At 53.8% G+C, this 15829-nt stretch overlaps 1 protein-coding gene and 1 long non-coding RNA gene across 2 annotated transcripts; one reads left to right on the forward strand and one right to left on the reverse strand.

Moving 5' to 3' along the window:
• Window positions 1-1470: 1470 nt before the first annotated feature.
• Window positions 1471-15554, forward strand: STX6 (syntaxin 6). The gene is made up of 8 exons (XM_069022695.1): window positions 1471-1555; window positions 4060-4229; window positions 4797-4891; window positions 6617-6679; window positions 8743-8865; window positions 10093-10199; window positions 11731-11825; window positions 13355-15554. The coding sequence occupies exons 1-8, from the start codon at window positions 1521-1523 to the stop codon at window positions 13429-13431; spliced, it is 765 nt and encodes a 254-aa protein (XP_068878796.1). The 5' UTR covers window positions 1471-1520; the 3' UTR covers window positions 13432-15554.
• Window positions 6349-10079, reverse strand: LOC138113862 (uncharacterized). Its single transcript, XR_011152367.1, has 3 exons — window positions 9762-10079; window positions 6899-7144; window positions 6349-6659 (listed from the first exon to the last, which is right to left on the reverse strand). It is a non-coding gene; the product is annotated as an uncharacterized lncRNA (long non-coding RNA).
• Window positions 15555-15829: the final 275 nt, after the last annotated feature.

A 15829-nucleotide genomic window follows, 5' to 3' on the forward strand; every position in this document is an offset into this window, starting at 1 on the left:
CTGTGCCTTCCCGGGGCAGGAAGGGCAGCAGGAGCCAAGCAGACTGCCTGTCGCTCCCTCCTTCTTCCTCCCACACCAGCTGGGAACACAGCCCGGCTGAGCCACTCCTGCTGGGGACCGTGGCACGGACAGATCCCCACAGTGCCGAGGCACCAGCACGTAGGATGAGAGGGGCACTGGGCCCCCGAGCCCTGCAGGGTGAGCTGCCAGAGCTTCCCGACAGCTGGAAGCTTTCCCTGCTTCTTGGCAAGTGCACATTACTCATTTTCCAGCTCGGAGAGAGGATGAGCAGGGAGCGAGGAACATGCCTCCCATGTGGAGTGCAGGATAGAAGGGAGCTGTAGGTGCAGGAAACCCTTTCCCCAGGAGACCCCTGTGCCTCTGCAGAGCAGGCAAATGGTAGGGAACCCTTGTCTCTTTGGATCGTCTTCACACTAGGACACAGGCTTATGTCTTGGTCCATGAATCTGGGTGAAGGAGGCTGGCTGGCTGGTTTATATGAGGTTTTTAAGACTGCAAATCCTGTGAGAGGGAAAGAGTTTACTGCCCTGGGCTTGGCATACAGCACAAAATTTCGTCCACACAGAAGAGTCTGACCTGAACAATACTGCTGCTAACTCCAGGTGTGTGAGGAGATGGTGCCTTAACTCCTTACCTCACTTCCTCTCTTCACTGAGAAGGCTGCTTTTAGTTCTCTAAAAAAAAAAAAATTAGTATCTTTAATCCACGTAACACAAGGAATGGGACATACACCACCTTCTGCATGGTCTTGCTGGTGGCACAGTGGGGCTAAGGACTCAGTCTGTGGGCCACTGTGGAAGGCATTACACAGGAAGATGTAACAGCCTCTGTCATTATAGAGAGCAGGCTGTTGGGGTCAGTGATCCTGCCCCTCTATTCAGCCCCGGTGAGAGCACATTTGAAGGACTGTGCGCAGCTCTCGGCTCTGAAGAAGGGGTGCCAAGAACACGGAGCCAGACTCTGCTAGGTGGTGCCAACCACGGGGACATGGGAGGCAAGGGGCAGAAGCTGATGCCCAGGAAGTTCCACCTGAACACAAGGAAGAACGTCGTTACTGTGCGAGTGGCCACGCACTGCAACAGGCTGCCGAGACAGCTTGCGGAGTCTCCCTCACTGCAGAGATCCCAGACCCGTCTGGGCACCATCCTGTGCCACGTGCTCTGCGATGACCCTGCTCGAGAAGGGAGGTGGGACCAATGACCCGCCGTGCTCCCGTCCAGCCTTGACCCATCCTGTGCTTGATTCTGTGGGTGAGAGGGACACCGCGCCTCCGAGCCCTGCGGGAAGAGCTGCCGGGGCTTCCCCGGAGGAGCCGGGACAGCGCCGGGACCCCGCAGCCCAGCCCGGCCCGGCTCCCGGCCGCCGCCATGCCGGGGTGACGTCACCAGCCACGCCCCGGCGCGCGGCGGGGGCGTGCCCGGGGGGGCGTGCCCGGGGGCGTGGCCTGGCGGCGAGGGCGTGGCCTGGCGGTGGCCGTGGCGTGAGGCGGCGGCAGCGCCATGTCGATGGAGGACCCCTTCTTCGTGGTGAAGGGGTGAGCGCCGCTCTCGGGGGGCTCCGGGGGACGGGGAGAGGAACGGGGAACGGGCCGGGGCCGTGTTGGGGCGCGGAGGGGGCGGGCACGGCCGCCCGGCAGCGCGGGAGGCCCGCGGAGCGGGGGGCGAGCGGCGGGCGGGGGTCTGTGTGGGGGGAAAATGGCGGCCAGGCCACCCCGTGCTGCTGAGGGGCTGAGCGCGGGCTCCGGGGCCTGTCCGGCGGCGGCGGCCCGGCGCGGGAGGCGCTGGGGTGAGGCGGGCAGGTGCCGGGCCGCTGCCGGGCCTCCCGGGCTCTGTGACGGCCCCCGGGCCTTGGCTGCAGGTGCGGCTTGGGGACTGTGGGCAGAGCGGGGCTGAGGGCTCGTGGCTGGAGGCCGGGGTGACCATGGGGAAAGGTGGAGAGGAGCAGGGACCAAGCTGTGGGACGAACAATGGCCATGAGAGGAAGCCTGCAGACAAGAGCCTGGGCGCAGGGAAATACCAGCTAAAGGTGGTCAAAGGAAAATTGTCATTAATAGGGTGAAAGAAGTTCTGTTGGAGCTACTGGAGAGGGTCCAGTGGCGGCCACAAAGATGATTTGGGGTCTGGAGCATCTCTCTAGTGAGGAGGGACTGTGGGAGCTGGGCCTGTTTAGTCCAGAGAAGACTGAGAGGGGATCTCATCAGAGCATACAAATGTCTCGAAGGGCTGTCAAGGATGGGCCCAGACTCTTTTCAGTGACAGGATGAGGAGCAGTGGCCATAAACTAAAACGCAAGAAGTTTTACCTCAACGTGAGGAAGAAGTTCTTTACAATGAGGGTGGCAGAGCACTGGAACAGCTGCCCAGGAAGCTCATGGAGTTTGCTGGAGACATTCCAAACCCATCTGGACATATCCCTGTGTTCCCTGCTCTAGGTGACAGGGGGAGTGGACTGGATGATCCACAGAGGTCCCTTCCAACCCCAGCAATTCTGTGATTCTGTGAAAGCAGCTCGATCACTAAACACTACCCTGGGGCCACCTTCAGCTTGTGCTGGGGGCTGGTCTTCTGCCTCATGTCACCGTGAAACAGCCCTGAGGAGCAGGAGGGGGGCTCCTACTGGGGTGTTTGGGAAAGCCATGTGAGAACAAAAAGTGTGGGAGGGGATACTGGTGCAGCCAGGGAAAGCGAATCCCTCTACCAGGTTGGACTCGTGCTCAGAGGAAAGTGTAGGAGTCGCCATGGGTGGGAAGCAAGCGTCCTGTCAAACTTTCCAGAGATGTTCCCACAGCGTGCAGGGAAGGGCAGGGAGGGGAAAGGGGATGTGGTGCCGCTCCCAGAGTTAATTATTACCTGGCAGCTCAGAGGGGCTGGTGGTGGTGGAGCCACCAGAGTTGCTATTAGTGTGCTTTCCTGGTGTCTGTAACTCCTCCCATCAGAGGATATCCAGCTCTGCTTTATATTCCTGCTGCTGGGGACTTCCACAAGTGTGTTCAGATGAAAAAAAAACGATACAAAACTGAAACTTGTGCTGGCAAGTAGAGGAATGAAGTTTTCCAGATCCTCAGTGCAGGCTGCTGACTTCAGGGCACTCACTGTGGCAGACTCGGAGCCGTAGGAGTGCGAGAAGAGAAGGGACACGCATCAGAGTGCTGAGAACTTGCACCTTAGACAGCAGCTGGAGGACTTCAGGCCCTGGTGTAACTTCGAGAGCTGCAGTCCTGGCACCTCCGCAGGGTGTGGGCTCAGTTCATCTGTCCTGGGCCTCCCCTGCTTTCCTTCCCTGGGGTGAAACAAACATCTGACTGCTGTGTGCAAGCTCATGATGGCCTCCTTTGACACCAGCACTGTCTGGTCTCGTCTCCTTTCCTCATCCCAGCTCCCCGTGAGCCTGGGGGAGCAGTTCACAGCTCAGCACCATAGAGTTTGTAAATGCAGATAACCACACTGAGAGTCTGTGACCCAAATTTACAAACCTGCTTGCCCCAAACCAGAGCTGTCAGCAGTGCCTTCCCCTGCTGTGAATGCACTCATCTCCAAAAGAGCTTAGAGTGGCAGAAAAAAATTGTGTTTCCTAAGCCAATGTAGCAGGGCTGTGTATTTTTTTAAATGCTGAATTAAAATAAACAGTGCTGCACTCAACAATCTGCCTGGCTGTGGTGTGGGGACAGTTCCTGTAACTGTGTGCCCTTGGGGTATCTTACATGTGTAGTTAAGGGCCTTGAGAGGAATGCAAAGCTTGGATTGCCAAAGAGCTGCCTTGTTCAGACCCTCTGCCCTGGCTTGCCTGTGTGACACTCGGCAGCAGCTTCCCCTGAAGAAATAGGTCTCTTCATGAGCAACTTCGTGCTGCAGCAAGATATAGGACAGTCCAGCAGGGCAAATCCTCATTTTACAAAATAAACACAAAGTTGTTGGAAGGAAAGGTGTTTGGGAGGAAGCTGTGGCATCCCTGCTCAGCTGGACACGGGACTGTCCCAGTGTCACTGCTGCAGGGCAGCTGATGATAATCCTTGGCTTCTCTTCACTCTCCCTGGCTGCAGGGAGGTGCAGAAAGCTGTGAACACTGCCCAGGGGCTCTTCCAGAGGTGGACAGAGCTCTTGCAAGATCCCTCCATTGCCACAAGAGAAGAAATCGACTGGACCACGAATGAGCTCAGAAACAACCTGCGGAGCATCGAGTGGGACCTGGAGGACTTGGATGAAACCATTAATATCCTTTCTGTGGTCCTTTGGAGGTAGTTGCAGTTCCTAAGTTGTACTAAATAGCTAAGTCCCAGTGCTCATCACTCATTGCAAAAATCAGGACTATTTGGGATTGAATTTTGCATTCACATTGGCTTTTCTCAAATTGAAAATGAGAAGTTAAGTCAAGGATTTTCCTTTTGCCTTTTTGTTTCCCTTTTTGCAAGGTATATTCTAAGATGCTTTGTTCTAGAAAGCCTATTGTGTTGTGTGAAACTGGATTTCTGCGGAGTCAGTTCATTCTCCAGGCTGGCTTCCAGAAATACTTCTTTTCCCTTGTGTTCGTCTGAGTGCTCCTAAAAACGCCGCGCGGCATCACAGAACCAAAAAAACCATGGGGAAGAGAAACCTTGCGGGTGTGCACGCGCTGCGCGGTACATTCCTGCCGTGCCTGCTTTTCTGCCCGGTGTGCTGTACTTTGCTAATCAAATTTAGGGAGCAGGCACAGCACCACGGCCCCTTGGCACGCTCAGGGTTTGTGTATCCATGTGTGTACCCAACACCGCTTCCGGGGACTCCTTGACTCGGTGCCCAGGCATTGTCGAGGCAAACCCACGGAAATTCAACCTGGATGCCACAGAGCTGGGAATCCGGAAAGCCTTCATCACCAGCACACGGCAGGTGGTCAGGGTAAGGAACCTGGCCTTGGGGTCAGGGTCTGGGGAAGGCGGGGGAGGCATTAGGTGGTTAAAAAAGGAAAGCTTGTGGCCATTCTGTGGTGGACTGGAGAGCAGAGAATAAACCTTCTACCTGCTGAGTCTCAGGCTTGCTCCTCTTCCCTGTGCACTCCCTCCTGCAGCTGCCCAGAAGGGTTTGGAGGTGCAGGTGTCCCATGGAATTCCCTCCTTTTATGCTGCTGACCCTTGAAGTCTTCACACTTCTCTGGCAACAGTGAGCTGGGAGCCTGTGGTAACTGGGGAGGAAGAGTGAAAACCCAGCTGCAACACAGGAAAGGCTGGAGTCTCCCTTCAGAGTTGAGGGAAATCACGACCATCCCGACCATTTGGAGCACTGGTTTTCAGCAGCGGGGAGATCACTCTGAGCACTGACAGGTGGTTAAAGCCTGGTGTTATTGACACAGTGACTTCAACTTCCTACCCCTGCAAAATAGTCCAAACAACCACTAGATTTATTTTTAACTTGAGGAAGGTTTTTTTTTTTAGTTTAAGCTTACACTTGAGAAGCAAAAAGGGGATTTTAGCAACTTGGTGGCAATAAATACAGAAGAAACGTCTTTCCAAAAGCTTCACTGCCTGGTAACAAGCTGCTAGTTCTGGAGTTTTCTGTCTATTAATAGCTACATTGAGTTTCTGCTGCCCCTCATGATTCTGCTCCACACAATGCACTGGTGTGGCTGGCAGCAAGCCTGCCACCCTACCTGCAGTCCTGCGGTCTGGATGCAGTTCCTAAGGCTTGCTGCCTGGGAACTGATCCCAAAACCACGCTGGCCCCAGGTAGCAGGCATGTGCTTGCTGCGTTGCCCTCAGTGTAGTTCACTCCCTAACAGGCAGGATCAGGCAAGCCTGCTCTCTGGTCCTCTTTCCCTGGCTGAAAAATGCTGGCTAATGGGTTTTGGAGCAGCCTCCCACTGTTAAATGAAATTTGTTAGTAGCCCTATGCAGCTGACTTTTGTGATGCGCTGCAGCATGTGCATTACCCAGTGGCAATTAACCGAGTGGGATGTGGTGCTCTTTGGTGATGTGTTGCACATCTCTGAACAGTAAAACACACCTGAATGCTCTGCTGGCATCAGAGCTCTGCTGGTGGATCAGCCTCTGCCAGATCACGTTGACTACTTGCTAGTCTATGAAAACTAGGCTACGTTACATTGTGATGGGGAGCCTTCTGTGGTTAGTGACCTTCTGCAGGAACTCCACAGCAAAAATTAATTGGTAGGAGAAAGCACAGGCGCAGTCAGAGAGGATGGCCACAGGACAGGAAATCTACCTCACACTATAGAATATAAAAACAGATGCAGTTGGGAATAAAGCACAGGGGGTTACAGGCTTCAGGGCCTTGACAAACACTTCCTTACATTCTGTCAACAGGAACACTGGTTTATTATACAAATCGAAGTGTTTCTGGTTGTAGTGGAGAAAAATGAGTAGTAAATGAGGAATGTTTTCAAAATATCCCGTTGCTGTTGATTCCAGTACTAGTATAACAATGAACTGCATTGAAACTTTCTACAGTAACTTTCCAGACTCTTTCAGTGTGGGTTTTCAAAGAACATCTCCCTTCCCTCAGTCCCCCTTGTAGAAGCCTTGTTGGGTATAGAGAGCCTTGTAGCATCCTGAATCTCCCTGTCACCTCAAATCCAATGCTCACGTGCTGCTTCTTTTGTTGAACAAACAGGACATGAAGGATCAGATGTCAAACTCCTCCATGCAAGCACTGGCTGAAAGAAAAAACAGGCAGGTGAGAACCAGAAATGGGCAATGTATATCTGCTACAATGTATATCCTGTCTCGAGTTCATTCCCTTACAAACCTCTGGTGTGGGAAGGGGCTTGCATGCTGCAGCCAAGCTGTGTTTGAGCCGTGTCCATTTGGCTGCCCTGGGAGAGCTGGTTCTCACAGACACGTTGCTGCCAGCTTCTCCCAAGCCTGTCTCTCAGAGCAGTAAGTCAGCACTCACCATCTGTCTCTGTCTTCAGAGCTGGTTGTGTACAACTGTCAGCATTGCATCATCCCATGGAAAGGGAAATCTCCCTCCTCCTCGGGGGGAACCGGCTCAGAATCCGTGTCAGTGAATGTAATCCTGCGCTCTGCTGGATTTAGGAGCCAAGATGGTGCAATATCCTTTCACGCAGCTGCTTCTCGTAATAGCCATGTAAGAAGATGGAAGAAGCTCAAGGAGTCTCGTGTTGTCTGCACTTGTAATCTAAGGAATAGAAATAGATGCAGCTTGTGCTCCTTCCCAGCTGATGGGGAGGCTGTAAGGAGATACTGGAGCTGCCTTCCAGAGCCACTCCAGTAAAAGTTGGTGTGTGCTTCCTACAGTTAATTGTCTGTACTGCATCAGCCTTACCACATGTGGCAAAAACAACAAACGGAGAAGCACAGAGCTCATTCCTGAGCTTGTCACAGGGTTAATTGACGTGCTTGGCAAATACAGCAGCGAAGTCCCTGACACCCTTGCTCAAACAAGTCCATAGCTTTCCATGCAGTTTGGTGCTTTCCTTTGCATGAGGTTCCTGATAGCTGCAGGAGACCATATGGCCTAGCTCAGGCAGCGACATCTGGTCAGGAAAACTGACTTCCCCTTGCCGCCTTCCTCTCCCTTCCCAGCCCCTTGCCTTCATTCCAGACTGCAAGGCTTGTGCTGGGCTTTGTGTTTGAGGGGCTGGCTAGCGGTGACCTGACCCTCACAGCCCAGGCTGGCAAACAGGCCCTTTCTATTGAAGCTGCAGGCAAAGCTAGTGCGCTGCATTAAATAAAAAGGAGCTGTCGTTGCCACAAACTGGAGGGACCAGGAGCTTGCTCAGTGTCTCAGGGGCAGACAAAGCCAGATGTCCTGCTGGCTTCCTGCATGGTCAGTCTGTCCTCACCCCTCCTTGAACCTTATAAGTCAGATGAACCGTGGAGACCGTCTTATTTTCAGCCTGATAGGGCAGCCTGGTCATTGTCTTGCTGTTCTTCACAAATACTCAGTCGTTCTCTCCTGCCCACAACCAGGAGCTGCGGAATGGTCTCGTTGCAAGTCAGCCTGGCTTCCACACTGGAGGGCAGGGTCCCTAACCTGTCCCTAGTGCTGCAGGGTGCAGTTCTTCGCCTGCAGGTCGTGTTCATTCCCCAGCATCTGTAGCTTGGATTATTCCCCTTTCAGGGACCAGACATATCTGGCTGGAAAGCCACATCTCTGCAGGCTTTGCACAAGCTTTTGTTCAGGTCGTGGGGCAGGTAGCAAGAGTAACTTTGTGTGCTGGCAGCTGAAGAGCCTGCTGGAGGGATAGGCAGCCTGGATCATAGAACATAAGCATACAGCACTGCTCTGGTTATATATTGCATTATTTTACTGTCAGTTCAACTGGTTAAGTACTTTATCCAGACCCTCTTAAGCCCCTGTCATTAGCAGCAGAGTGCTCAGTTCGAGCTGTACATCTGTTAACACGATATATCCGGACACTTCCCAGCTCACATGTCCTAGCACACAGTGCTGCCTCTTGAGCAGGCCTCTGCCAGTCCTTTGTGCTGTGCAGGCCTCCTGCACACACTGTCAGTCGGCCACACTCCAGCTCTCCTGCTGCTGGAGAGGCATATCTGCAATCCCAGGCTGCAGAGACTTCCCAGGCTGGCATTTTGGCTCTGTGTTGGTTTAGTTCCTGACAGCACTTTGGCTGAGTAGCGACAGAGCAGGAGGAAAGGGATGCTGTGTGCATGTGTACATGAGTGTTGCCTTGTCTGCCTTCCCACCTCACCCTGTAGATGGGCCATGAGCAGACACAAGGGTGTTGCTAAGAGCTCTCTGCATCTGTTCAGGCACTCCTGGGAGAGAGTGGGAGTCAGAGTTGGAGCTCTGGACCTGACAAATACAGCCGTCTGGACCGGGATCTGCAATTAGCAAATTCACACTTCATCGAGGAACAGCAAGCTCAACAACAGGTAAGGCAGCTGGCACCACACAGACTAAATAGCTTGCTTGACAAATGGGTGCCAGGGGGACTGGAGTCTGGCTCCAGGAGCCTCACAGTCCTCCTCTTTGCTTGTGGCATGTATCTGTGCATGCATTTCCTGTGCAGCACAGCTTTGGATGATCTTGGCACAAAGTTTTTAACCCTGGAGGTGTGGGGCTTCTGCTGTGTTGAGGAGGCAGTCGGCACAATCTGGAAGATGTAGCACGCTAAGCTCTAATAGTACAAGGATTGCTGAAATCCTTGGAAGAGTAGAAACACTGCAAAAAGAAAAGGGCCCGTTTCTCTTATGTAACTTCCCCTGGTTAAAAAATGTTTGCTGTTTGTGTGCATCTCCCACCAGAACAGGCTGGGAGCAGGAGCACGCGCCTGCTTCCTTTTCCTGCCTTTGTCACCATGAGATTAGTGAGAAAGCCTGTGTGAGGGCTTGGGAGAACTCCTGGTGAGGCACTTCCCAGCTGACAGGGGAGTTTGCCTGGAGAAGTGCCCAGGCCAGGCACAGACTGGAGAACTACAGGGCCTTGACACAGGCAGTGACTCGGGGGTGGCAAACTCTGCTAAAGCTCCCGAGCCATGATGCCACCTCGGCTTCCAGACACGTTTTACCTACTGACTCCAGGGAGATAAATAGCTTCAGAAATAGGTAACTAGGGTAAAGCTAATCCTTAGCGTGACTGTGCCCTGAAAATGACTTAAAACAGCAGCAGACTTACTCCTTTGGCCCATTCGGAGCCAGGCTGGCTATTTTTACCTGTAGAAGCTGCAACAGCCTTCTGCTTGCGTTTAACCCCGTGTTAGCTGCAGCACATTCCAGGTGGCATGTCCTAGGCACAGCATCATTGTGCCTCCCTGGCCATACCTGCTTACCTTCCCAAGGTTTTGATGACCAGCCCTTGGAGCTTTCCAAAGCTGTGCATGCAGCACGGATGAGCTGGATTTGCAGGGATGTCTGGAGGCTGCAGCCTGCTGTGCCATGTCATGGAGGCGTTCCTCTGGTTGTCACCTCTCTGGCATTTCTTAGGAACGCGGTCCTCATTCCTGGTGGCTTAGGTCTGAGCCCAGGCCTCACAGCTGATGTTGGCCGAGCAGTGCATGCCTGTCCACTGGATGGGCTGGCTCCAGCCCAGCTGCAGGCAGCAGATCTGTAATTGCCCGTTTCCCTTCTCTTTCTCTCCCTTTCTCTTCTCTCTCTCTCCAGCTGATTGTGGAGCAGCAGGATGAGCAGTTGGAGCTGGTCTCTGGCAGCATCGGGGTGCTGAAGAACATGTCCCAGCGCATTGGCGGGGAGCTGGAGGAGCAAGCAGTGTAAGTGTGAGACATGGCAGCAAAAACCTGGCTGCAACACGGCTGAGTGTCCTCACACACCTATCTCTGCCTCTGGTAGAGCCTGGAATTCACTGGTCCCTCAGGCAGCCTCTCCCTGCCGGCCTGTGGAAAGCATTTTGTACTTCAATCTTCAAGGATTCAGCTGCAACCTCCTTAATTTAGAAGCCTGCATCTAGGGCAGGCTTAACTGCCACCTTACCTTTTCTCTTCTGCTTTTCATGTGCTCTCCCTCAGGCAGCCAGCAGGTAAGGGAAGGAGGTGCTGTGCAGTGCAGATACTGGCCACTTCCCCACTCTGCAGGGTTTTGTGCTGCCCCTGGACAACTGCTGGGGCCAGGAGCACTCAGCTCTGCCTTGCTGCCCTGGAACACACAGCACAGAGCTGCTCTTGATCACTAAAGTTAAAAATAACCCTCACCCACGCAAAGGGTTAAAGGGCAGCTTGCAAAATCATTTTGCATCCATCCATTTACATATAAATTAGATTTCTTTCCCAGTTCTTGTCCTTTGCAAACAAGTTCCCAGTTGTGCAGGCTAACAGCCATGCTTCCAGAAAGGCTTGAAGGGTTCATGCCTAAAACCCTTCCTTGTTTGGCTGGTAGGAGTCTGGAGGGCCATGTCCCTTGTGATTTCATCCTTGATGGAGAGGAGGAACTTTAACCCCCCCCCCTCCCATGTGAAGTTGTGCAGCATGAGAATCTTCTGCTCTCACAGAGGAGATTGGTGTGGCGTGTCTGTTTCTAGATTTTCACACAAGACATCAGTGCTTGCTAGATTAGCTCATAACTACCACAGTGAGGTTTTTACAGCTCCTTTTTCCCCACTGAATGAAGGTTTAACAAGTGCCCTGGCACTCCAAATGAAGGAGTCTGTCCTTTTAAATGCATTAAGCTTAAAAGTCCCACTGGCTGGAGACAATTGGATTGGTACCTTCACTCTGGATGTGCAATGGCATTCACAAAGCATGGATTCAGGAAGGCTTTCAGATTCATTACAGTCGCTGTATGGAGGAAGTAAAAGAGTAACTTCCATGCAGAGCTTGAAAAGCACCTTAAAAGCAACTGCAGATCTCATTCCCACTTGATGCATGACTGAAACAAGATTTTAGTTTCAACTGCAAGCTGTGAACAAGAAAAGAGATTTAAAGTCCAAGCTGACACCTAGATCTAACCAGTCTCTGCTAATCACAGATTATAAATGAGACTTCCCTTTTGTAAGGAGGAAGCCCCCCCCCACTCCTCACCTTGCAGATGTGTGTAGAGTTCAGCCACAAACACAAAGGGAGGATCAGTCTAGCAGGAATCCTGAGTTATTCCCACCAAAGCAGAGCTGCTGTTTCAGCAGGTTTTTTCCCTTCCCTTGGGTGCTTCCAGGAGAGGAGGCCACATTCATTTTGTCTGCCGAGGTGTGATACTCTGATCACTCACATCAGTGTTTTGATCCATGTGTGTGAGCGTGCTGCAAGGTCCCAAAGGGACGTGCTGACCAGTGCCCTGCTTCTGTGTCCTCAGGATGCTGGACGACTTCTCCCATGAGTTAGACAGCACTCAGTCGCGCCTTGATAATGTCATGAAGAAGCTCGCCAAAGTGTCTCACATGACGAGTGGTAGGTCCTGGGAAGTGGGATCCAGTCCTGGAAAGTGAGAGACAAGCCATTGGATCTTCAGGCCGGGACACTGTGCTCCCACCCACCCAGCGGAGGGGAGGGAGCAGCTCTCAGCTCTTGAAAGAGGGGGAAGGCTTCCAAGCCCGGCAGCTGCTCCTGCCCAGGCACTGCTCTGCTGCCTGTCCCTTGCCTTTGTTTTATTTACAGATGCCTTTCTATTTATGCTGCTGCTGCTGGGAAAATCCCCCTCTAGCTGGTGGGAGGGGAAGCTTTGCGGCCTCCTGCTCTGCTGCAGTTTCCCGGGCTGCCTGTGGAACAAAAGCTGCCAAGGTGCCATTAAACACCGGCCACCATGTGTGGCTTCCCCGCACCAGAATGCCTGCAGCAATCCCCTTCCCAAATCCCACCTGCCCTCAGGCTGCTGGCGCCTGCAGGCCTGTTGTCGGTCACATCTCTCAGCTGGTAGAGGAAAGAGCTGAATTCTGTGCTGAACCCACAGAAAAGTCCTTATAAGGCTGTGCCTGAAGCCGGGGGCTGGCGGGGCGCCGCGGGCAGAGCAAACAGGAAGCCCGGCCTGCCTGCTGGGAAGTCCCGCGCTGCCGGCTGCCTCCGAGCCTGGCACTGCGCCCGGCCAGCGCCTCCTCCAGCACCCCTCTCCCTTAGGTGCTCAGTACCTTGGGAAGGCAGCAGCCAGTCAGGGGTAAAAGCATTCCTGCTCTGCAGGATTAGGCTGTCCGAGGGATTTATGAGGTGGTGGGAGTACAGCTCTAGAGAGACCACTTGGAGTACTGACGGTGCGCTTTGGGTCGCCAGTAGCTCAGCAGCAGCACAGCCGTGGCTGAACCCTGTGTCTCTGTCCTTTCCTCTGGGAAAAACCATGGACCTTCGCAGAGTGTTTCTGAGTTGTTGTGAAAGAGCATTTCTGCTGGCATCACATGTGCCAGGGAGGGTGGAGGGCTCTTTCTGGGGTAGCTGCTGGGCCTAGGAGTTGAGGGGGTGCCAGCAGCCCTGTCCCCACTGCTGCACCATCATCTCACAGGGGCAGACAGCGGCTCTCAGAGGTGATGTAGCATTGAGCCAATGATGTGCAAAGATGTCCAGGGAAACCTGATTCCTGGCCCTGTCCTCAGGGAAGCTGCCACAATCTTCCTGGCAGAGCTCCTCATGGCAGCTTTCACCGGATCCCTTCTTGTTCCTCTGGCAAACAGATTACTCCATGAATGAACAGCAAACACAGCAGCTTTCTGCTTGTTCCTCCCAATTGCTTTTGAGCCAGCTTTTCAAAGCTGTTTGAACTTGGTTGGGAAGAAGCCTCAGAATTCCCACAGCTGTTCCCAAACCCCAATGTATCCTGGAGGAGAATTCCTCACTGCAATGTACAGCACCACAGCCTTTCTCCCACAGGAACTTGTTTAGTCTTTTTACGGTTTAAGCTTGAATTTGGTTCCTAGCAGTACATGCAGAAAAATGCTCCCCCAATCTTCCTTCTCCACTAAAGCAGGAAGACTGATGTTTCCTTTTCTTTCCAGATCGACGGCAGTGGTGTGCAATTGTTGTCCTCTTCATCATCTTGCTAGTGGTGCTCATCCTGATTTTTGTCCTGTGATGACAAAAACTGAACTTCCTGGGACGCCCCCTCCCCGTCCCCTCGCCCCGGCAGTGCGGGGAAGTGAAACTCTCCCCGTTTCCGTCCGCCCACAGAGATCCCCGGCAGGAACACCCGCACCCAGCTCTCGCCATCCTCCTCCGAGGACTGCAGCTCGGCTTTGCCGGCATCTCCCCTGGCCCCGGGGAGAGGGGGGGAGGACTGGAGCTGCCTCCTCCTCCGTGCGATGCAATCTGGACCTGGGCTGTGGGCCTGGATTCAGGGAACTGGAGGGGGACCTGGCCCCCGCGCTTCCACTCGGTGCAGGTAGGAGCCGGTGGGATGCAGACACAGAGCAGCGAGCCCTGGGGAGGATGGGTCAGGGGGGAGGAATTACCGAATTCACTGAGCATTACAAACTGCATTGCCGGTGCCAGCCCCAAGCATTACTGGGAAGGGTGAAACCCCCCCCCAAGCCACGGCAAGGGAGGGGAGCCCTGGCCCTGCTCCCCCTGCCCCTCCCTGCCTCCTGTGGGCCGGCTCTGTGCCACCAGTTCACTGCCGAGAGAGCACAGTGAGTCCCAGCAGAGCTTTCCTACCCTCTACACCTGGGCAGAGGCAGAGCTGTAGGGTCTCATGTCCTGCCATCGGCCACCCAGGCCCTATCAGACACTCCAGAGCTTTAAACCTGGGGTGCTGCACGCCGAGCACTGGCAATCAGCCATGAGCCAGACAGGGAGAGTCTTAAAGCTTTTAAAATTGCCTCCCTCGTTATATAGGCCTCTAAAGCTCATTGACTGATGCTTTATTTGCCCTTGCATAACTGAGTCACTGCTTCTGTTTAACAGCTGCTTCCCTTTGGCAAGTGATTTGTCAGGTCTAAAATAACTTATTTTTTTTAAGGAAAAAAAAGACTTTAAAGATTTTTTTGATGACCATTCGAGCTACGTTCTCTCTGCGGGTGCACTACATGCATAATCAGAGGAGCGGTGCTCAGTGATGTATTTTAAATGTATATGAACTTGTAAATAGGATGTCCTAATTTTTCCCCAGCCACTAGTTTTTGGACACCTCTGTTGTCAGCAACCAAAAGGCAGGAGATTCAAAGCTAGATCGTGTTTCCATATTCCTTCCCAGTCCTTTTGTTACCTCCCAGTTGTTTGTCACTCAAGTTGTCTCAGCAGAGTTGGATTCCCTACAGGGAATGTAGAGTCGCCAGGCGGGCAATACCAAAAATATGGTGAAAAAAGCTCACTTGGGCAGCGTGACCGGGGAGGAACAGGTGGAGGGGTCGTGCTGCACACACCGATTGTGGAATATGGGGTGACTCTTCAGGAAAGCAAAAACGGTTTCTTACTCCAGTCGGCTCCCATATTTTAAGTTGCAAACATGAAAAGACTCAGCACAGGCTGGCTTATGGCTCCCAGATGGGGCTGGGGGAGGAAGTTAATTGGCACTGACGCAAAGACTTCTGCTGAAATTGCAAATCACCCCCAAAATCATCCCCCCCGCCTTAGAATCTCACCACCGGACGGCTTTACCTCCGGGACTGAACACTCCTCCCCCCTGGCTTCGTGGCTCCCTCCAAGGTCTGCGTGGCCCTTCCCCCGTCCCTCCCGCAGGCGCTGGACGCGCAGCCGGCGGCTCTGTGCCTTCTGCAGCCGGGCAGGGCGGGACGGAGCCTCCCCGCCCGCCTGGGTGCTCCTCAGTAACGCACACCTGGTGCCTCGGCGCCCACCTGCACTCATGATTCCACAGTGGCTCCTTATCCTTGCAGAGCATCCCGTTTCTGGTTACGCTGCAGGGAGTAGGTGGTGTCTGCTTTCCAAGGCCGGCTGTGGCAGTGCCTGCACCGCTCCGTGGGTTTGTACCTCCCCAGGAGCGTGGGTCTGGGCAGGGAGCAGGGCTCGCCGCCGGCCGGTGTTTGCACACCTCTGATCCCCACGTTACTTACAGCGTGGTTGTGCATCCTTTGGGAATGACACCCATGCAGCACCGCTCCTTTGGTAGTCCAGGGGGCGGCCCAGCTGCTGGCATCACCACAAGCCACCCAAGTGTCTCTGGTCCCTTCTCCTGTGTACATTTGCTTTTCTGTCGCTGGTGGTGCCCCTCCCTTTAACACTAAATAAAGGTGCAGCAGCGCAGATCTCTGGTCCTTCTTGCCCAACTCTTGCTCCTGGAGCAAGCTTGGGGTCTCCTGGGACCACAGAGTGGGAAAAGCTCTCCCACCAACATTTGCCAGGCATTACCTTCCTGGCTTTTGAGGCATAAGCAGCGTCTGCAGTTTCTGGGGTCACCTCAGCATTGTGGGCTGCTGTGCCCAGACGTGGGGTTGCTGCAGCAGCTCTACCCAGATGTGGGGCACCACTGTACAGAGGGCAGCCATTGCTGCCATGCCATCGCTGCTGGAGAGACCCAT

This window comes from Aphelocoma coerulescens, chromosome 8 (assembly GCF_041296385.1).
Source record: "Aphelocoma coerulescens isolate FSJ_1873_10779 chromosome 8, UR_Acoe_1.0, whole genome shotgun sequence".
Lineage (NCBI taxonomy): Eukaryota > Metazoa > Chordata > Aves > Passeriformes > Corvidae > Aphelocoma > Aphelocoma coerulescens.